The following is a 20,867-nucleotide window of genomic DNA, read 5'->3' on the forward strand; positions in this document are numbered from 1 at the left end:
ATCAGTCCCTTTTCCTAACCGAAATTTTATCTTTCTTTTCTACCTTGTTGAAGAGTGTGTGTTTGATAGAAATGAGTGTGACATCGCTAAGCATGTATTAATGGCATGATGTAAGCAGAACTTCTCTCTCTAGGAAAAAGAAAAAAAAACCTTCTGCCTGAAAATATGTTGACATGTGGCCTTAGCCTGTGGCTTTCATCAGCACATGCCACAGTTATCACCTGATAAGAATCAAAGTCCTGTGGGTTAAATATGTCCCCTCCTCTCTCCCCTCCCTCTCTCTTCCCCTGTGAGGCCTAACCTGCTATTCAGACCTTTGGTAAACAGTACTTGGCAGAGTTCTTTTTTTAAAAAAAAATTATTTATTTATTTATTTATTTATTTATTATGAGAGACACACACAGAGAGAGAGAGAGGCAGAGACACAGGCAGAGGGAGAAGCAGGCTCCATGCACCGGGAGCCGGACATGGGATTCGATCCCGGGTCTCCAGGATCGCGCCCCGGGCCAAAGGCAGGCGCCAAACCGCTGCGCCACCCAGGGATCCCAGAAACAGATATTTTCATGGGAGTTTAATTAGTGCAGTTTGATATGGTGCTACATGCTATCAGGTGCTACAAATAGTATGTTATATGAAAGTCTTTCAAAGGTTTATTGACTATAATGATGATATTAGTCATTTGAAAATGTTTTAGTAGCGTATTGTTAAGTATGGAATTTCAGAGCCCCAGAATAGGCCATACACAAAATACAAGTTTAAGAATATTTATCATTGGGATCCCTGGGTGGCGCAGCGGTTTGGCGCCTGCCTTTGGCCCAGGGCGCGATCCTGGAGACCCGGGATCGAATCCCACGTCGGGCTGCCGGTGCATGGAGCCCGCTTCTCCCTCTGCCTGTGTCTCTGCCTCTCTCTCTCTCTCTCTCTCTCTGTGACTATCATAAATAAATAAAAAATTGAAAAAAAAAATTTAAAAAAAAAAAGAATATTTATCATTAGTGTAATAATTTTTAATCAAGAGGCTTTGTACACAAATAGTTAAAGTATATGATCTGTGGAATCAGACACACAAGGATTTAAGTCTAGCTCCACAACTTAATTGCTAAATAACCTCAAACAATTTACTTAACTACTCTCGTTTTGTTTTGGCTTTTTTTTTTTTTTTTTTTAGTCTATGAATGGGAGCTATAAAAATACCTGCTTCTTAGGAATTGTAAAAATTCAGTGAGATGATGATAATAAAATAAAATAAAATAATAATAATAATAATAATAATAATAATAATGGCAGATACTGCTGTAGTCTTTACTGTGTGCCAGACACTGACCTAAGTACAGTACATTTTTAAATCATTGGACCCTCACAAATACTTTATTCAGTAGATACTGTTATAGCTGGCACTAAATGTTAGCAAATAAAACCAACAAGAACTACCACCAAGAAGTTATTGTGTCCTTAAACACATTCTAGTGACAACAAATGTATTGAAATATTACCATTTTCTATAGAAATTTCATATTGTGTATTGTGAATTATATGTAAAGATTTTAAAAACTATTTACATTTTCTATTTTCCTTTATCTTTGTTTTCTTGGATTTTATTATTTTAATTAAAACTCAAACCAAGATGCAGTAACCACTTAATTATTAAGACTGCCACTCTTCAGATAAACTATTTTTCGTCATTTTTTTTTAACCAGAGGTTTAAAAATACAGAGGTATGGAGATAAATGGGCAGTTAAGATAATGGACATTTTCATTGGCTACTAGAATTTATCAGGGCTTGCATTATTATTTATGCTTTTCATGCTGGGACTCTATTTTTTTAAAATAGATCCATAAAAGGGTAGATACAGAAACATAGGAAGCTTGACTTTTTCTGAATTACACTAATCAACATAAGCAGTTTTCACTGCTTTTTCTATCACTTGAGTGACTGTGAAGCAGAGACAGTAAGAAGACTTGGAAAATAGTTACTGGTCTTTTTTCCAACTTAGCCAGTAAAATGTAGTGGTTTTTAAATTTTTGTAAGTTCTATGCCACATATGCAAAACATGCTTTGGGAAATTTCCCAAGATAAATATAAAATATGTGCAATCTTTATGGTTTTGGGTATTTGACTTACAATCTTCCATACCACAATGGCAGCTCATACTGGAGACTAGAATCCTAGAATTAACAGGTATTCTTAAAGAGTACTTTGAGCTACAGCTGACCCAGGCAGAACAAGGTGAGGGAACTCTGGGTGAAAAGAGCCTAGTGCAGCTCAGGGTAAAGGAATTTAGTGAAAACTATGAAGCATGCAAACAAATATTTGAACCAAAGATATATATGTCTAAAGACTAATTATAGGGTACTTTTTAAGCCGCAGTACTCTTAATGTAAATGTAGGACTAGACAACCAACAGCTAACAAAATTGATACGGATAAAACTGTATTATATCATTAAAAGGCAAGAATAGTGCCAATATAAAACTGTGGGCATCTCAAAGTACTGAAGAATCACTAAGCCCTCTTTTCACGAAATAGTCAGAATTTCAACTATCCATACGTGTCCAAGTGCACTAAGAGCAATAGAACAACCTTTTGAGAACCTTTATCCACACATAAAATTGCATAATTTACTCTGCTCATTGTGTGGCTGGAGTACAAGGAATTCTCCATGTTTCCATATCTATCTATTTTTAATAAGGTTTCCCTTTGACTCAGCTCTTCCATCTCTACTAGTATACCTGACAAATATATTTAAGGGATGGCCAAAGATCTGTTTACAAGGAAGCTTATTGCTAATGCTTAAAAAATACTTGGAAACATAAATTTTATCAATATAGGTTATTGGTTAAATCCTGTCTGTACAATGTAATGACGGGTAACCAGTGAGAGGAAAATGAAAGAACTTCATATACACTAAAATAGAAAAATTTCTAAGATATGTTATTAAGTGGCAAAAAATCAGGTGGCAAACAGTACAATGTGATCCCATATGTGTGTATTTAAAGATGTATGATGTAGGGGATCCCTGGATGACTCAGCGGTTTAGCACCTGCCTTTGGCCCAGGGCGCGATCCTGGAGTTCCGGGATCGAGTCCCACGTCAGGCTTCTGGCATGGAGCCTGCTTCTCCCTCCTCCTGTGTCTCTGCCTCTCTCTCTCTATGTCTATCACGAATAAATAAATAAAGCTTTTTTAAAAAAAGATGTATAATGTATTTATATAGATAAGTGATACTAAATATGACATATGTGTGTAAGTTGTGTGTCTGCATTATAATTAAATAGGATAAGGTATATAAAATGCTTAGTATGCCATGCATTAATAAATCAAAACTTGCTGTTATTGTTACCTTTAAGGAATGATTTGAGGAAGGAATATTTAGTGGGAGGGTTTTCATTAGTTTTACACATTTTATATTATCTGATTTTTTTGCACTAAATTTGTATTACTTTTGTAATAACCTTAGAAAATAATTTGCTCTTAGGAAAAGATTTGGAAAAATGTATTCTCGCTAAAATATTAATGACACAACAAAACTTGGTATTTTTCTTCTGACACAAGATGTTGAAGAATTTCTAATGTGAAAAAAAAAAGAATTTCTAATGTGGATAAAAGGTTAATTCCAGTAGTCTTTTGAACAGCGGGGTCTTTCTAAGGTTTATAAATCAGTTTTTGAGATTTTTGCTTATTCATTTTCACTGTGATAAATACATTCAAACTTCTGATTGTATTTCTTTCTTCCTGTTTTAAGGCGTATGTGTGTTTTTATATGGTAAGGGGGGATATATTCATTTCCCTTAAACATTTAGCTTATTACCTTCTCTCAAGAATGGCTGGAAATTTTACGGAAGAAATGGAAAGAATAACAAAGTAATTATTATCTAAACGAAGCAGAGATTCCTTTTTCTCCCTTTCAATCTTTGCTTAGCAAATAAGAATCACCTTGCAAATAATTGAAAAGAGGTATTCGAGTGATCATATCCAGTGAGGTACTAAATAATTTATCCCAGTAGAGTGAATATTACAAGGACTCTGAAGAAAAAATATTGATTATACTGTATTATTTGTTTTAGAGAATTTTATTCTCAGCTATTATTGATGGTTCTGTGAGCTGTGGTCATTCCAAATACTTATTTATCCTCATAATGCTAGGCTTAAATTTTATTGAAATTCATTAAAAATGTGGAAAGGATGCCCATTTGAAAACTTTGGAATGACAGTTATTTTTTCCAAAATTACAGGCTTACATACAAACATTACTTAAATCATGCCTTAATTTATGTAGAAGTTTGACTAAATTGATTTGATGGATTCTTTCTAAAGTCAGTGTGGGATTAAAATGAAATGCATGGGCCCAATTGGCATCTTGAAAATATCTTTCTTATGGTAAATTTGATGAGATTTTGTTGTCTTATTAGGAGATATTAACTCTTAATTGTAATGCTTTCAAGAGTTGAGGCCCTAATTGTACATAAGCAGTATCATATAGAATAAACTCATTATGACTGGAGAGGATATTTAATGTAGTATTTAAGAGCACAGAATATAGAACCAGACTGCTAGGATTTAAATCCTGACCCTCCTACTTCCTAGCTATATATTGAACAAGCTACATTCCTGTGTTTTGGTTTCCATTTCTTGTTTCCGGGTTATGAGTAGTAGATGGCAGATACTCTATTTCATATGATTGCTATAAGGTTGTTGTAAGAATAAATGAGTTACTATTGATAGAACACTCATACTAAGTCCTTTTTAAAATCCCTTTTTACTGAGGTATAAAAACTGGTTTTTATACTAGTTGGTTTTGATTATTTATTTCTTGTTTGTATTACAGTTACAAATTATAATACTGTGGTAGAAACAAATTCAGATTCAGATGATGAAGACAAACTCCATATTGTGGAAGAAGAAAGTATTACAGATGCAGCAGATTGTGAAGGTGTGCCAGAAGATGACCTGCCAACAGACCAGACAGTGTTACCGGGGAGCAGTGAAAGAGAAGGCAATGCTAAGAGCTGCTGGGAGGATAATGGTAAGTTTAATTTTTTTCATAATATTCTAGTCTCCTGATTCTTTAAAAAATATATATTACCTGAAAAGATAAATTTGATGAAAAGCTTGAAATAATCTGTGACTTTGTTAATCTCTAGAAAGTACCCTACTTGATTAACACTAACCCTACTTTGTTAATCTCTAGAAAGTACCCTAATTTTGATTAGGTTAAAAGGAATAATATTCTGATTGTTTGTACAATGCATATAAAATATTAATTGAATTTTAGTAGTATTTTAAAACCAGAATCAAACTTTCCATATACTGTTGATATAATTGAACCTACTTTTAAATTATAACATAATTCAACAAAAATCCCCAAAACAGATATATCATGGGAGTATTTTTAGTGTTTGAAAGCTTCTCCCTCCTCTTCCCCATCCTTTTACTTCTCTGCCTTCTCCCATCTATATCAGAATGCTTTAAATTTTCACTCAAGTAAAATTTCTTTTACCAATATCAAGCATGAATGAGTGGAAGGATTAGTGAGTCTCTCCAGGTGAATGTTTCTATTTACTTACATTGAATATTTAACATTCTTCCTCATCTGTCAAATGAAGAAATTGGACTATAGTTATAGTCTTTTCTTCTAGATCTTAATTCCTCCTCTCTGCTTTTCCTAATAGAACTAATTAAATTATTTAGCCTGTCTTGCCAATATTTAAACCATAGGGGTATAAAAACAGAAGAATGTGGAGACGGAAGGTATTGTGAGAGGGATTGGGGATCAGGAATGGAGGCATCAGCAAAGGCAAAGAGGAGCATGCAAGTGATCACATTCAAAGTCAGTCAAAGGAGAAGCCTCCTCAGCAAGAGTTCATATTTGAGGAGATAATCTAAATAAGATTCAAAACTCAGTCTAGGCAGTCTGGGAAAATGAGTCAGGTTTGCAGGTCAGAGAGTCTGGATACCAAAGCATGGAAGCTTAGATAAAAGGTGGATCTAATAATATGCAGTATAGCAGTAGCTAAAATTTCTACGATAGGGCAAATTTATGGTTAATAAAGAACTTTCAAAATCATGTAGCTGGCTCCCTCATAGCATTGTTTAATTGTCCATTAAGCAAATTCTGCAGGAATGGAATTGCAAACTTGAATAAGACAATCCTATATGAAAAGCATTTATAATTTAGTGAGTGAGAAGTAAGTCACAAATTCATTACAGTTTGATGTATATGTTAGAATTCTGTGAACATTAAGCAGAAAGTCCAAATGAGAGACAGGAAGAGATGTCCTAGAAAAATTTCTAAGTGAAACAGCACTGGTCTTTAGTTATAAAAAGACCAGTAGAAGTTGATTAGGTAAAGGAGAAAGAAAGGAATGTGTTTCCACAGAAGAAGCAATATACATGAAGCCATAGAGGTTTGGACAAGTGGACAAGTGGTGTTTGCAGAAAAGGGGATCAGAGAAGTACGTAAGGAAAAGACTATGAAGGGCATTGTATGCTTTATAAGTCAAGGAATTTGAACTTTTACCTTAGAAGCTATAAGAATGTCATTGATATGTACTTCAGAAATAAGTATGGTAGCAATATGGAAAAAGAATTTTGGAGGGAGGGAGTCTAGAGACAGATGGTCCCTTCAGTAAGGAGAATGTGAAGATTCAGAAAATGAGAGTTTTGAACTGAAGAAATGGCCCTTGGAATGAGAATAAAAGGGAAAGATTTAACAGGAATACAGGAGGTAGTATATATAAGATTTGGTTTCTTCTACGTGGAAGGTAATGGAAATGAAGATTGACAATTCCCAGGCTTCTGAAAAGTAGAACCCAGAGAAATAAAATGGCTTGGGTTTTTTTTTTTTTTAAATCACATCTGATTAATAGAAGAGCTTGTTAAACTGTAATACTGAGCTCAAAATTTCTGGGATCAAGGATCTCATATATATTTCCTTTCTGGGACCAGAATTGATCCATTGATCCAGAGTGTTAATATGGAAACAAGAAGGCCATGATAGGAGATAGGAGAATGAGATAGAGGGGAAAAGGAAAGGTGAAAAATCAATGAAGAGGTTCTGTTTCTGAAAATATGTTGGGATAAGTTATTTGAACTGTCTCACTGAGAATAACTAATGATGCTAGATTTAAAATTAATCTTCTTGAAAGCTTTAAAAGAGCTAACTAGATACTAAGACATTAACAGATCTATATCTAAATGAGACAAGAACCCATAGAGGTAAGCAGAGCACAGCATAGAATTCTCTTTGGTCTTAAGGACATTCACCTAATCAGGGTAATATAAGAGGTGGTTTTCAAGCCTATGAGATGAGACAAAGCTTAGGACCACATAAGAGTTTAATAGCAGATTCTCCCCTAGTATGAATTTCATCTTGACAATATATTGAACTATGGTGAACTAAAAGCAAACTCTCTACCATCCCTACCATCCTCAGGAGTTAGCAAACAAAATTGCCTTGGCTGTGGAGAATTGTCTCTGGCAAGGAGCAACCGCCAGCTACCTTGTGTTGATTTACAGATTAAATTCACATTACTATATAGCCTGATAAATCTCAAGCCATAACTGAGTTTAAAGTAGAACTACTGCTAATACTCATAGACACCAAGAAGAAGCAAATACAGATATTTTGGAAGAACATACCTTTATCCTAATGCTGCAGAAATCTCCCAAATAAGTTAATAAGAAGAGAACAACATAAGTGACAATTACCAAAAACAAAAGGAAGCAGAAACTCACCCATAAAGACTTTAATTAGTAGAGTTATCTGATAGAAATGATAAAATGTCATTTTTCAAGGCAAATTTAAAATTGCCTGCTTTGAGGGAATAAAATATAGCCAACAGGTTTTTAAAAGAACCAAATGGAGCTTATAAAAATGAAAAACTGGAATAATAGAAATTCAGATTCAAAGGATGGCTTCTGTATAAAGTAAATAGAATTAAATAAAAAAGAATTGGAAAGTGGGGGAGATTATACTAAATACAACTCAGAAAGATATAGAAAAATAGAAAAAAAAAGGCAGGATAAGGGGATCCCTGGGTGGCTCAGCAGTTTGGCGCCTGCCTTTGGCCTGAAGCGTGATCCTGCAGTCACAGGATCGAGTCCCACGTCGGGCTCCTTGCATGGAGCCTGCTTCTCCCTCTGCCTCTGCCTCTGTGTGTGTGTGTGTGTGTGTGTGTGTGTGTGTGTGTGTGTGTGTGTCATGAATAAATGAATAAAATCTTAAAATAACAAAAACAAAAAACAGGATAAGAAACATGAAGGATATAATGAGACATTCCAATATATGTCTCAATTCTAGGAGAAGAGAGAATAGGGAAACAGCAATATTTGAAGAGATGATGGCTGAGATTTTTTCAGAATTGATAAGGACAGCAGACCACAGACTCCAAGAAGACAAATCTCAAGAAGCATAAATAAATCTAACCCCACTCACATTATGGTGAAATTGCAGAACATCTGAGACAAAAAGAAAACTCTTAAAAGTAAATTCAAAAAAGTCACATTGTGTTTGAGATATAGCAGCAATTAAACTGACAGTTGAGTTCTCAGTAACCACAATGGAAGCCAGACAGTAAAAAGATGCCTGCCAATACAGAATTCTATACTTCGCAAAAATAGATGAAGTACGGGTAAGGATTTCAGGGAAGTTTGAAGATAGAAAATTTATCAGTAAACACTTATTGCTAAAGTGAATTTTAAAGAGTGTATGCTAAGCATGAGGAAAGAGATCCTTGATAGATCTGAGATGTAAGAACAGAGAAAATTACAAACAGATGGAAAAAATAGATACAGTAGATATATTTCCTGTGAATTTGTGAGATTTTCCTATGAAAATATGTTAAAAGGTGGATGTGACTAAATTAATTTCAGATGTTACCAACTTTTAAGGCTTAAAATCATGATTATAGATAATAGGATCATTTTATAATAATGAAAGATTAAATTCCCTAATAAAATATTATTTAAATGTGTTTGTACCTAATAATAAGGCTTCAAAAAATACAGAAAGAAAAACAGGCAATCTATTAGGAGAGAAATACAAATCTAGTCATTGTGGAAGATTTAACACACCTAGTCAGTCATTGATAGAATAATCACACAAAACCAATGAGAGTGTAGATTTGAAAATATACATAAGATGTATAAGCAATGTACATAGTAATTGCAAAATATTTTTCAACTATATGGAATATTTATAAAATAGTTTTTAGAGGAAAATTTAGAAACCTAAGTACATACTTTAGTAAAGATTCTGGCTAAAAGTAAATGGATTAACCATCTGTTTTAAGAACTTAGAAAAAGAACAGCAAGCTGAAATTTTTGAAAGCAAAAACAAAAAAGTAACATAAAATTAGAAATATACCTACAATACAAATGTCAACATAGGCAAAACTCCATTCTTTGAAAACTGTTAACAAACCTTTGACAAGATTGGCCAAGAATTTAAAAAAAAGAATATATAAAACAGCCAAAATCAAGAATGAAAAAGAGGATATAACTAAGATACTACAGATATTGACTAGGTAAAATAAAGCATTGGATCATCTACATGCCAATAAATTTGAAAGTATGGAAAGATATTAGAAATTCTTAACCAAAAGTATCTGGAGAATAATTAGGAAACATGAATAGTTGTCAGTCCTCTAAAAAAATTGAAATGATGGTCAAAAGTATTCCCATAAAGAGGTAGTGAAGATACAGAACAACAAACTCTTGTATCTTGCTCATTTTAAGTGAAGTGTCACTCTGGAAAACATTTTGTCAGTTTATCATAAAATTAAATATAAATTTAATCATGCTCTAATAGTCCCACTCGTGGGTGTTTTTCCTTGGGAAATCAAAACTTAGGTTTTCACAAAAACTTCTACACTAACGCTTAAAGAAGCACTCTTTATAATTGCCAAAAACTGGAAATAACCCATTGTCCTTTAACAAGTGAAAGGATAAGAAAACTGTCGTACATCCACATACTACATAGCAGTAAAAAATGAACAAATTATTCATAGGAGCAACAAGTTGGGTGAATTTACTGAGTGAGTGATGACTCACTCAGAGTCATTACGCTGAGTCAAAGAAATCCAGTCTCAAAAATACATACTATATGATTCCATACATACGACATTTTTTTAAATTAATTTTTATTGGTGTTCAATTTACCAACATACAGAAAAACACCCAGTGCTCATCCCGTCAAGTGTCCACCTCAGCGCCCGTCACCCATTCCCCTCCAACACCCGCCCTCCTCCCCTTCCACCACCCCTAGTTCGTTTCCCCAAGTTAGGAGTCTTTATGTTCTGTCTCCCTTCCTGATATTTCCCAACATTTCTTTTCCCTTCCTTTATATTCCCTTTCACTATTATTTATATTCCCCAAATGAATGAGAACATACACTGTTTGTCCTTCTCCGATTGACTTATTTCACTCAGCATAATACCCTCCAGTTCCATCCACGTTGAAGCAAATGGTGGGTATTTGTCGTTTCTAATCGCTGAGTAATATTCCATTGTATACATAAACCACATCTTCTTTATCCATTCATCTTTCGATGGACACCGAGGCTCCTTCCACAGTTTGGCTATTGTGGCCATTGCTGCTAGAAACATCGGGGTGCAGGTGTCCCGACGTTTCATTGCATCTGAATCTTTGGGGTAAATCCCCAACATACGACATTTTTAAAAGGACAACATATACATTGGGTAACAAATCAACAGTTGCCAAGGGCTGGAGCTAGAGGGAGTGTGACTCTAAAGGGGAAAGCATTAGGGAGTTTTGGGGGGTGATAGAAGTATTCTGGATCCTGGGGATCCCTGGGTGGCTCAGCGGTTTGGCGCCTGCCTTTGGCCCAGGGCGTGGTCCTGGAGTCCCGGGATCAAGTCCCATGTCGGGCTCCCGGCATGGAGCCTGCTTCTCCCTCCTCCTGTGTCTCTCTCTCTCTCTCTCTCTCTCTCTCTCTCTATCATAAATAAATAAATAAATCTTAAAAAAAAAGTATTCTGGATCCTGATTTTGGTGGTGTTTATATGAATCTGTACATGTGTTAAAATTCAAAGATCCATACTCTGAAAGAAAAAACAGTAAAATTTTCTGTATGATAATTTATATTTGTATATGTGCTTGTGTTTGTGTGTATATATAGCATATATATTATACATGTATATATTATAAAATTTATATATTTTTTTTCTCCTACAAAGAAAACACTAGCCCAGATGGCTTTACTGGTAAGTTTTTCTAAACATTCAAGGGACTAATAATACTAGTTTTAGACAACTCTTCCAAAGCCTAGTGTAAGAGGGAAGATTCTCCAGCTCTTTGTATGAAGCTGCAATAATCTTGATACCAAAACAAAAAAGTATAAGAAAGGAAAATTACAGACTCACTCAGTTGTTTACAAATTCCAAGCAAAAAATGTATATTGCATATTATACAATATATATGTATGTACATATGTGGGATACAAGGTCAGAACAGCACTTAAACCAATTAAACAATATCACTTTACCAGACTTAATGAGGACAAATATTCATCCCAACAGACAGAAAAAAAGTATGTAAAATTTAGTACATATGAATGGATATCATAAAAGCCAGAAAACCAGGGAAAAAGGGTACTTCCTTGTTCTAATAAAGTATATTTCTTTAAAATCTATCGCAGATACTATACGTAATGACAAAATATTGCGAACTTTTTTTTTTGCAGTCAATAACAAGGTAATGATATCTACATCACCACTTTCAATCAGTCTTTTATTAAAATCGCTACCCATGGGCAGCCCTGGTGGCTCAGTGGTTTAGCGCTGCCTTCAGCCTGGGGCATGATCCTGGAGAACCACATCAAGTTCCCTGCATGGAGCCTGCTTCTCCCTCTGCCTGTCTCTCTCTCTGTCTCTCTCTGTCTCTCATGAATAAATAAATCTTTAAAGAAAAAAAAAAAAGAATTGCTACCCAGTGCAAGAAGACAAGAAAATAAGTCAGTAGAGATAGGGATTAGAAGGGAAAAAAATCTCATTATTTACAGATGATATAACTGTATATAAAAAGGAATCTAAACAAATTATTACACTAATAAGGGAATTTGACAAGTTTTTGGAAACAACCAATATACTGAACTCAAAGTCGTCTTTATACATCAATAAGAACTATAAAATGAGAATAGCTGTATAAAACCACATGAAAAAAAATATAAACTCTTCAAATTTCTCAGTAAGGTGAAGGTACAAATTATGCTCACAAATTAGAAGACTCAATTTTTTTTTAAACTAAACTCCAGACTCTATTTTGATTTCACTAGTTTTTCCATCAACACCCTCTTGTTGTTCAGGATCCACTCCAGCCTGCTGCATAGTATTTAGTTATGTCTTCTCAGTCTCAGGAAACCAGCCTTTTATTGTTTCTCATGCTCTTGACAATTTTCAGGAGTACTGTTTAGGTGTTTGTGGTATGTTTCTCAGTTTAAGTTTGTCTGATATTTTTCTCATGATTATATGAGAGTGTGAAATTTTGAAAAGAATAACACAGGGGTAAAATGCCCTTCTCATCAACTTCCTATCAGGGGGCATATGATAGCCTCAAGCCATCACTTTGATTATTTTTCCTAGTAATCTCATGAACTTAATTTTTTTGTTTTTTTTTCTTTTTTTATTCAAGTATAATTAACACACAGTGTTCTGTTACTTTCAGGTGTACAATATAATGATTCAACAATTCAGTCAGTTCAGGACAATTTAGATCAACCTAGGATATCACTGTGATATTTAACCTGGCATGTGAGGAACAGCCAGGAAGCTCATGAACAAAGTGAAGGAGGGAGAGATTAGTAGAAATGAAGGTGATGAATTAATGGAATACAAGAACATTTAAAGGTCTTAAAACTCATTGGGAATATTTTTTAATATTATTTATTTATTTTTAGAGAGAGAGTGCAGGTGGGGAGAGAAACAGAGGGAGACAGAGAATTCCAAGCAGACTCCCCACTGAGCATGGATGCCGACACAGGGTTCAATCCCACAACCCTTGAGATCATAACATGAGCCAAAATCAAAGGTCGAACACTTAACCATCTGAGCCACCCAGACATCCCAGGAATACTTTCATTGAAATGTGGAGACACTAGAAGAATTTAAACAGAATAGTAGTGTAATTTTATTTTTATTTTAGAAGTATGACTCTGGCTGCTGTTCTGAAAATAAACTATAGAAGGCCAAAGGTAAGGGCGAGAAGACCAACAAGGAGATTTTTACTATTCCCTAAGGTGGCCATTTGAATTATGAAGGCAGCAGTAAAAATTGTGAGAAAATAACAAATTCAAGTTATATTTTGAAAGTAGAGTCAATAGGACTTGCTAATAGGATCAGGATTGCAAAAGAAAGAGGAGCTTAAGATGATTCCATGATTTCCTCCATTTGATGATTATGTTTAGAGGGGATCTAATTATAAGACAGTTATTACTCTTAATATTGTTGGAACCAGTCCCTGTATCTGGTTTTTATTCTGATTCTGTTATTTATCATGTCCATATCCTTCTTATCATCCAAAAATGTGGTGAGTCAGGCCAAGAGCAGACCTAATGACATGGCACTAGCTTTCTTCTATTGTCATCATTCTATAAATCATGACTTTTTAAATAAGTTTATTCAGTTATTTTTAATCCATCCATATTTTCAAAAATATTATATGAAATACTGTCAAAAATGGATCTGAGGCCACTTTGACTTTTTTTCAGTGAATGCATCCTGAATGCTCATGATCAATGTGTCTTTTTTTAAACACACAGACACACCTTTATAATCTAGTTTGTAGGATAGAAATCAAATATCTCTGTAGTATACAAAAGGAAATCAGAGGTATAAGGTACAAATTGAATGACATTTGTTCATCTCTCCTAAACTTCACTATTCCTCAAAGATTATAACCAGATCAGTGATTATTTTCAAGTGCCTTTATATTTTCTGAAGATATTTTATTTGAGCCAGAAGACCCAAGATCTTCTCTATAATGATTTAATCTATCCTGAGTTTTTATTCTCTTTTGCTTCCTGAACTTAGAGTTCCTAGAAGAGAAAAATCAAAACTAATTCTTGTAGACCCTGGTTGCCCATAGGATTTGAGTCTAAATTCTTTAGCATGACAGCTACACATTGTCTTCCCAAACTTGATTTTGCACCACTCCCTTTGTAAATACTCATCCATTTCTTTAAGCCTTTATATCTTCTTCTGCCTTCCTAGCATTTCTTTCTCTTCTTTTTTGTATCACCTCTATAAACCGTTGCCTGACCTCCATAGACATAGTAAGTTAGCTTTCCACAATTGTTCATAGCTTTTACACATTGTATTGTGATTGACTGATCACTCTGTGTCACTAAAACATTATTGAGGGCAACAACTGTAACTTAATGATCTGTCTTTTACTACCAATGCTTAATCCATATTATATACTTTAAAATATCTCCTACAAATGAGTGAATGAGCTAAAATGCTTTCCTTTTTAATTTTTAATCTCCATTAATTATACCATTAATTTCAAGAAAATGGTTTTCCCTCCTTGGTTTCCCTAGCATTTTGAGAGCTTCGTGTATTTTACATTTTTTATCTTCTTGGCACTTGTCAGGCCTTACATTGCCTTAAGTCAGAATTTAACCCTAGTTATATGATGTTCTTTCTGTTCTTTGTAAATATACTTTTAAAATCTGAGCTTCCTGGAAATTCTGTGTGCCTCTTTTCTTTTTCTTTTCTTTTTTTTTTTTATGATAGTCACACAGAGAGAGAGAGAGAGAGAGGCAGAGACACAGGCAGAGGGAGAGGCAGGCTCCATGCACCAGGAGCCCAACGTGGGACTCGATCCTGGGTCTCCAGGATCGCGCCCTGGGACAAAGGCAGGCGCTAAACCGCTGTGCCACCCAGGGATCCTACCACTTTTCTTAAGAAACATTTCTTATATTAAATATGAATAGACATTAAGGAGTTTTTGTGGCCCTATATAAGGCATATAGGAAGAAGTAAAATAAGATAATTATATAATACTTTTATCAGTTGTTTTTTTAAAAAAATTATACTTTCTCTTCTAGAAATATGGGGTAGATACACTTTTTCTCTATTCCTCCTATTAAGTAGCCAAAATCTCAACATATTACATAAAATAAATAAATAAATAAATAAATAATCAATAAATAAACAAACAAACAGCAGAGTCTGAAAGGTAAATAGAAGGAGATAGGCTTAGGGACCTCAGGAACTAAGCAACAATACTACAGTGAGTTCCCTGGGTTTTATTTGAGCTTATGTGCCCTCTTATACATCCCTCATAGGTCAGACTGGGTGCTAGAGAAGCCAAACCACAAAAACCTTAACACTTGCTAGTAATGGGACAATGCCTTCTTTCTCACAAGAGGCCTGCTAAAACAGAAGATTTAAATAAGATTTAGTGTCTCTTCTTTTGTAATAACTTAAATGTCCAAGTTTCATTCAAAAATCATTTGTCATACCTGAACCAGAAAAACTTCAACTTAATTAGAAAAGACAATCAACAGACTAACAGTGAGGTGGCAAATTACCTGACATGGATCCTCACAGATTATAGCCATGATAAAAATGTTTCAACAAGCAATTATGAACATTTTTCAACTAAAAAAATACAGTCTCAAAAAGAAGAAAAAAATGAAGATGAGTGTAGAAATAAATGAAATAGAGACTGAAAATACAGTAAAAGAAGATCATTGAAACTAAGAGGTGGTTCCTTAAAAAGATTAAAATCAGTAAGCCATTAGCTCTGCTCAGCAAGAAAAAAAGAGAGAGGGCTCAAATAAATCAGAAAGGAAAGAGAAGTTAGACTAACACCAAAGAAAACAAAGGAGCATGAAAGAATACCATGAACAATTAAATACAACAAACTGAAATGGATACCATACAATCTTCCAAAACTGAATCATAGAGAAATACAAAATCTAAATAGACCAATTACTAGCTAGGATATTGAATTAGTAATCAACAAACGTCAACAAACAAAAGTCCAGATGGCTTCACTGGTGAATTCTACCAAACATTTAAAAAAAAAAAAGTTAATATCTGTCTTTCTCAAATTTTTCCAAAAAATTAAAGCGAAGGGAATGCTCTTTTAGAACTAATAAGCAAATTCAGTAAAGTTGCAGGATACAAAATAAGTATATGAAAATCCATTTCATTTTTATACAATAGCAATGAACTATTAGAGTAATTAAGAAAGTCGTTCCCTTTACAATTGCATCAAAAAGAATAAAATACCTAGGAATAAATTTAACTGAGGTGAAAGACTTATACACTGAAAACTATAAGAAATTACTAAAAGAAATTGAAGAAAGCACTAATAAATGGGAAGCTGTTTTGTGCTCATGAATTGGAAGAATTAATATTGTTAAAATATCCATATTTTCCAAAGCAGTATACACATTCAATGTAATCCCTATCAAAATTCTAGTGGAATTTTTACAGAAATAGAACAAAGCATCCTAAAATGTTTATGAAACCACAAAAAAATGCCAGATAGTCAAAGCAATCCTGAAAAGGAAGAACAAAGCTAGAGGCATCATGCTCCCTGATTTGAAACTACACTACAAAGCTATAGGAATGAAAACAGTATAATATTGGTGTGAAAAACAGATGTGTAGATCACTGAACAGAAGAAAGCCCAGAATTAAACTCACAGATACATAATTAATTAATTTACAAGAAAGGAGGCAAGATTATACAATGAAGAAAGGACAGTCTCTTCAATAAACGGTGTGGGAAAAACTTGACAGCCACATGTAAAATAATGAAACTGGACCATTATCTTACATCACACACAAAAATTAACTCAAAATGTATTGAAGACTTGTAAGTCTAAGACCAGAAACCATAAAAAAACTACTAGAAGAAAACATAGGTGGCAAGCTCCTTAACATTAGTCTCATTGATAAGTATTTGGATCTGATTCTAGAAACAATGACAACAAAAGAAAAAAAATGGGATTACTTCAAACTTAAAAGTTTCTGCGTAGTAAAGGAAACCATTGACAAAATAAATGCTGAATGGGAAAAGATATTTGCAAATCATACATTCAATGAAGAGTTAATATCCAAAGTATCTAAACTCAACTCAATAGCAAAAAAATTGTCCAATTAAAAATGGGCAGAGGATGTCAAGAATCCTCTTTCCAAAGATGGACCAACAGGTACATGGAAAGATGCTCAACAGTACTAAACAACATGGAAATAGAAATAAAAACCACAATAAGATATCAACCTATACACCTATCAAAATGGCTATTCTGAAAAAGACAAAATAAGTGTTGGTGAGGATGTGAAGAAAAGGGAACCCTCATGCTTTGTTGAATGTAAATTGGTACAGCCATTATAGAAAACAGTGGAGTTTCCTCAGAAACTTAGAAATAGAACTGCCATACAATTCAGTGACTCCACTTCCAGCTACTTATCTGAAAAAAAAGAAAAACATTAATTTGAAAAGAAACATGTACCCATATGGTCACTGCAGTATGATTTGTAATAGCAAAGATATGGAAACAACCTAAATGTCCCCTGATGGAAGAAAGGATCAAGTTGATGTGGTATATTTATATATAATACTACTCAGCTAATAAAAAAAGGATGAATTCTTTCCATTTGTGACAACATAGATGGACTTCAATAATGTATGATAGTTTTGAAAGTTGCTAAGAAAGCAAATCTAAAAAGTTCTCATCAAAAGAAAAAAGTTGTAAATACCTGTGGTGACACAGTAAATAGACTTAATGTGATGATCATTTCTCAATGTATATGCAAATGTCAAATCATTATGTTGTGCATCTAAATATAATATTGTGTAAAAAAACAAATATAATATTGTGTCACTACACATTTTAAAAAAAGATGGAGAAAGAGACAGTCTCTTTGTTGAAATAGAAAATTTAAAGAAGCACCAAATAGACAATTTAGAATCAGAATTCCACGAGAAAAGAATGGGAATAGGGCTGAAAAAGTATTCAAAGAATTAATAGCTGAAAATTTCCAAAATTGGGCAAATGACATAAACCTGTACCCCAAACAGGATAAATCCAAAGAAATCCAACCCAGATTTCTATATCCAGAAAAAATGTCCTTCAAGAATGAAAAAGAAATCAGGACATTTTCAAGTGAAGGAACACTAAGAGATTTTGTCAGCAGCAGATCTACCCTAAATGAACAGTTAGGAGAAATCTGCTAAACAGAAAAGAAATGGTAAAAGATTATGAATCTTGGAATATCAGGAAGGAAGAACATGAGAAAGAGTAAAAATATGGGTATATACAATATAATTTCCTTCTAGAGTTTTCTTAATTATGTATAATGAAGCAAGAGTAGGGATAAATAAAATTGATGAGAGTGCCTGGGTGGCTTAGTCGGTTGAGCATCTCCCTTGGGCTTGGATCATGATCCCAGGATTCTGGGATTGAGTCCTGCATCAGGCTCCCTGCACAGTGGGGAGGGAGTCTGCTTCTTCCTCTATCCCTACCCCCTGCTGTGATCTCTCACTCTCTCAAATAAATAAATACTTTTTAAAAAATAAAATTAAAAAAATAAAAATTAAAAATAAAATTAAATAAATAAAATTTAATTTTTTTAAATTTTAAAAATAAAAATTAAATTAATGAAACATACAGTGAATATTAATACTTATTATTATAAATTGTATAATAATTTGTGTACATCCTACCTAAAGAGTTATATATAACCAACTTTTATGATAAAGTCATGGGATATTTAGAATTATACATTAATTCCTACCTTAACACAACTATTTTCATTTGAGTCATTATTGTTCAACATGCATTATTATAAAGAGAATACTCTCAGATACTGAAAGCTACTTAAAATTCCTGTAAAAAAAAAAAAAAACATACTCAAGTTGAAGATACATTTCTTTTGTAAAGAAACTACATTTCTAAGCCTATATAGCACTAGTTTAGGTTTTACCTCACCTAATTTTAAAAAATGAAAGGTTTATGAAATGTGCCATACCATGTTCAAAACAATATTGCCTGACCAAATAGAACAAACCAGTAAACACAAAACTGGTAAACAATTTTGACCAAAGTAAGAAAATCATTATCAGCCACCAGAAATCACAAATCAAGATAATTCTGGCATTCCGTCAGTTAAAAAGTATCCTTTCCCATTGTGAGTGTTTAAAATGTCTTTGTGAAAATGTGCACAATAGATCTGCAACACTGCCCTGCCCAGTGATGCAAGGCAACCAAAACTTCTTGCTAGAATACTGATTCAAAATCCTCAGTAAATTAAGTTCACAAATATCGTTAGTAATCCTTAATAGTTCATTTAGTTGGTAACCATTAAGTCATGCATTTAAATGAAAGTTTATGTGGTGGGGCTTCAGATCCAAACAAGGAACTTCTACTCTTGAATTGTTTTAAGGCTTCTCAAGATGATCCCTGTGGCTAAATTTGAAAAATTAGTCTATCAAATTGTACATGGTTGACAAAACCAACCTGGTCCTAAAGCAGAAAAAGAATGCTGGAGTTTCCAAGAGAGGGGCTTGCTCTGACGGGCAGTCTGCTTAGTTGAGCTCCACTGTTTTCAGTTACTTCCTGATTCTTTTCATGAGCGCTGTCTGCTGCACTGCTCTTCTTGTGTTCTTTTTTGCGCATTCCATTTGTAAACTACTACCAATGTGAAAAACAAACACAAGGGGAAGAGTGTAGGGTGTTTTGATCATCTCGCTACTAAAACTTCCAAGAAGATAGCAATATGTGAAATCTCCAGCTGTTATAAAAAGAGATTAACAGTGTTTTCGCTTACAAAATAGAGTAGCTGCAACTTAGGTTTTTAGAATGCAAATTGCTCAGTGAAGTGTTTCCTCTCTACTCAAGAATGACCAAGAAATAGTGAAGCAAAGGCCATTTATTGTCACTCAGTTAGTGGAAGCCACACCATTTATGCCAGTGAGTTACTTTAAAGACTTTTTTTAAAATAGGGAAAAACAGTAGAGAAGAAAGTGACCAATAACATTTAACCATGCTAGAGACCAGCACATGGGACTGATATTCACAGATCTGTAGCATAGTGTAAATCAACAATCTAAGTATATTTGAAAATATAACGTGCCATTGAAATGTTAATTTTGTAATAAGTACCTTTAAAACTATTTTTGGCTGTGAATGAAATCTCAAGTTAGGATCAAGTTCTTAGAAGGAATATATAGAAGAAACAATATTTTTATTGTAGATATTAAGTAAGCTACTACATGTGCACTTTCAAAAATAAATAAAACTAGGTTAATTAAGTCTGTTGTGTGTAGGGAAGATAGTATAACTTGGCAGTGCTCCAACATATCTTGTGGTTCAGCACAAAACTCATGCTTGTGTCAATTAAACGTTTTTAAATATATACTCTTACTTATGAAACACCTGTTCTTATAGGCCTCTCATAATTTGAGTTTTAAAAAAGTATATAAAACTGATCTGATGATGTAAAATAGTGTTCAGTATGTTTTTCTTATTTTTTTAATTGATGAGCTGAAAAGAATGATACCAATAATGAGTAAAACATTTTTCTGACTTGAAATTTAAAACTCCATAGAAATTTACCTGTTTACAAAAATGCCAAGGAAATGAAAGCTTATTTATGATAAAAATATTTAAAATCCTGATGTTACTCTAGCAAAAAGGCTGTCTTAGGCACAGGTTATAACAAAATACTATAAATAATCTTATGCAAAGAATACATCAATCACTATGTAACTCATCATTGAACCATTTTATACTTACCTCTCAAAAATCAGTTTAACCTACTCTTTGAACTTTTCAACCAAAGGTAGTATGTAATGTAGAAAAAGCTCAGCACATGCTTTCTGGTCTTCATTA

At 33.7% G+C, this 20,867-nt stretch overlaps 1 protein-coding gene across 25 annotated transcripts in view; it reads left to right on the forward strand.

Moving 5' to 3' along the window:
* The window catches only part of ZEB1 (zinc finger E-box binding homeobox 1), a 180,750-nt gene that overhangs the window by 117,558 nt on the left and 42,325 nt on the right, over nt 1–20,867 (forward strand). For 19 of the 25 annotated variants that reach the window (XM_072749301.1, XM_026000882.2, XM_026000883.2 and 16 more), the window contains one exon: nt 4,825–5,022. Coding sequence is in view for 10 of the 25 variants with exons in the window: in XM_026000882.2 (XP_025856667.1) it covers nt 4,825–5,022 (198 nt within the window). In the remaining 15 variants the exon portion in view is untranslated. Of the gene's footprint in view, nt 1–4,824; nt 5,023–11,194; nt 11,222–20,867 lie in introns of all 25 variants that reach the window. The other 6 variants (XM_026000880.2, XM_026000881.2, XM_072749307.1 and 3 more) reach the window with 1 other exon arrangement.

Source organism: Vulpes vulpes, chromosome 2, assembly GCF_048418805.1.
Source record: "Vulpes vulpes isolate BD-2025 chromosome 2, VulVul3, whole genome shotgun sequence".
NCBI lineage: Eukaryota > Metazoa > Chordata > Mammalia > Carnivora > Canidae > Vulpes > Vulpes vulpes.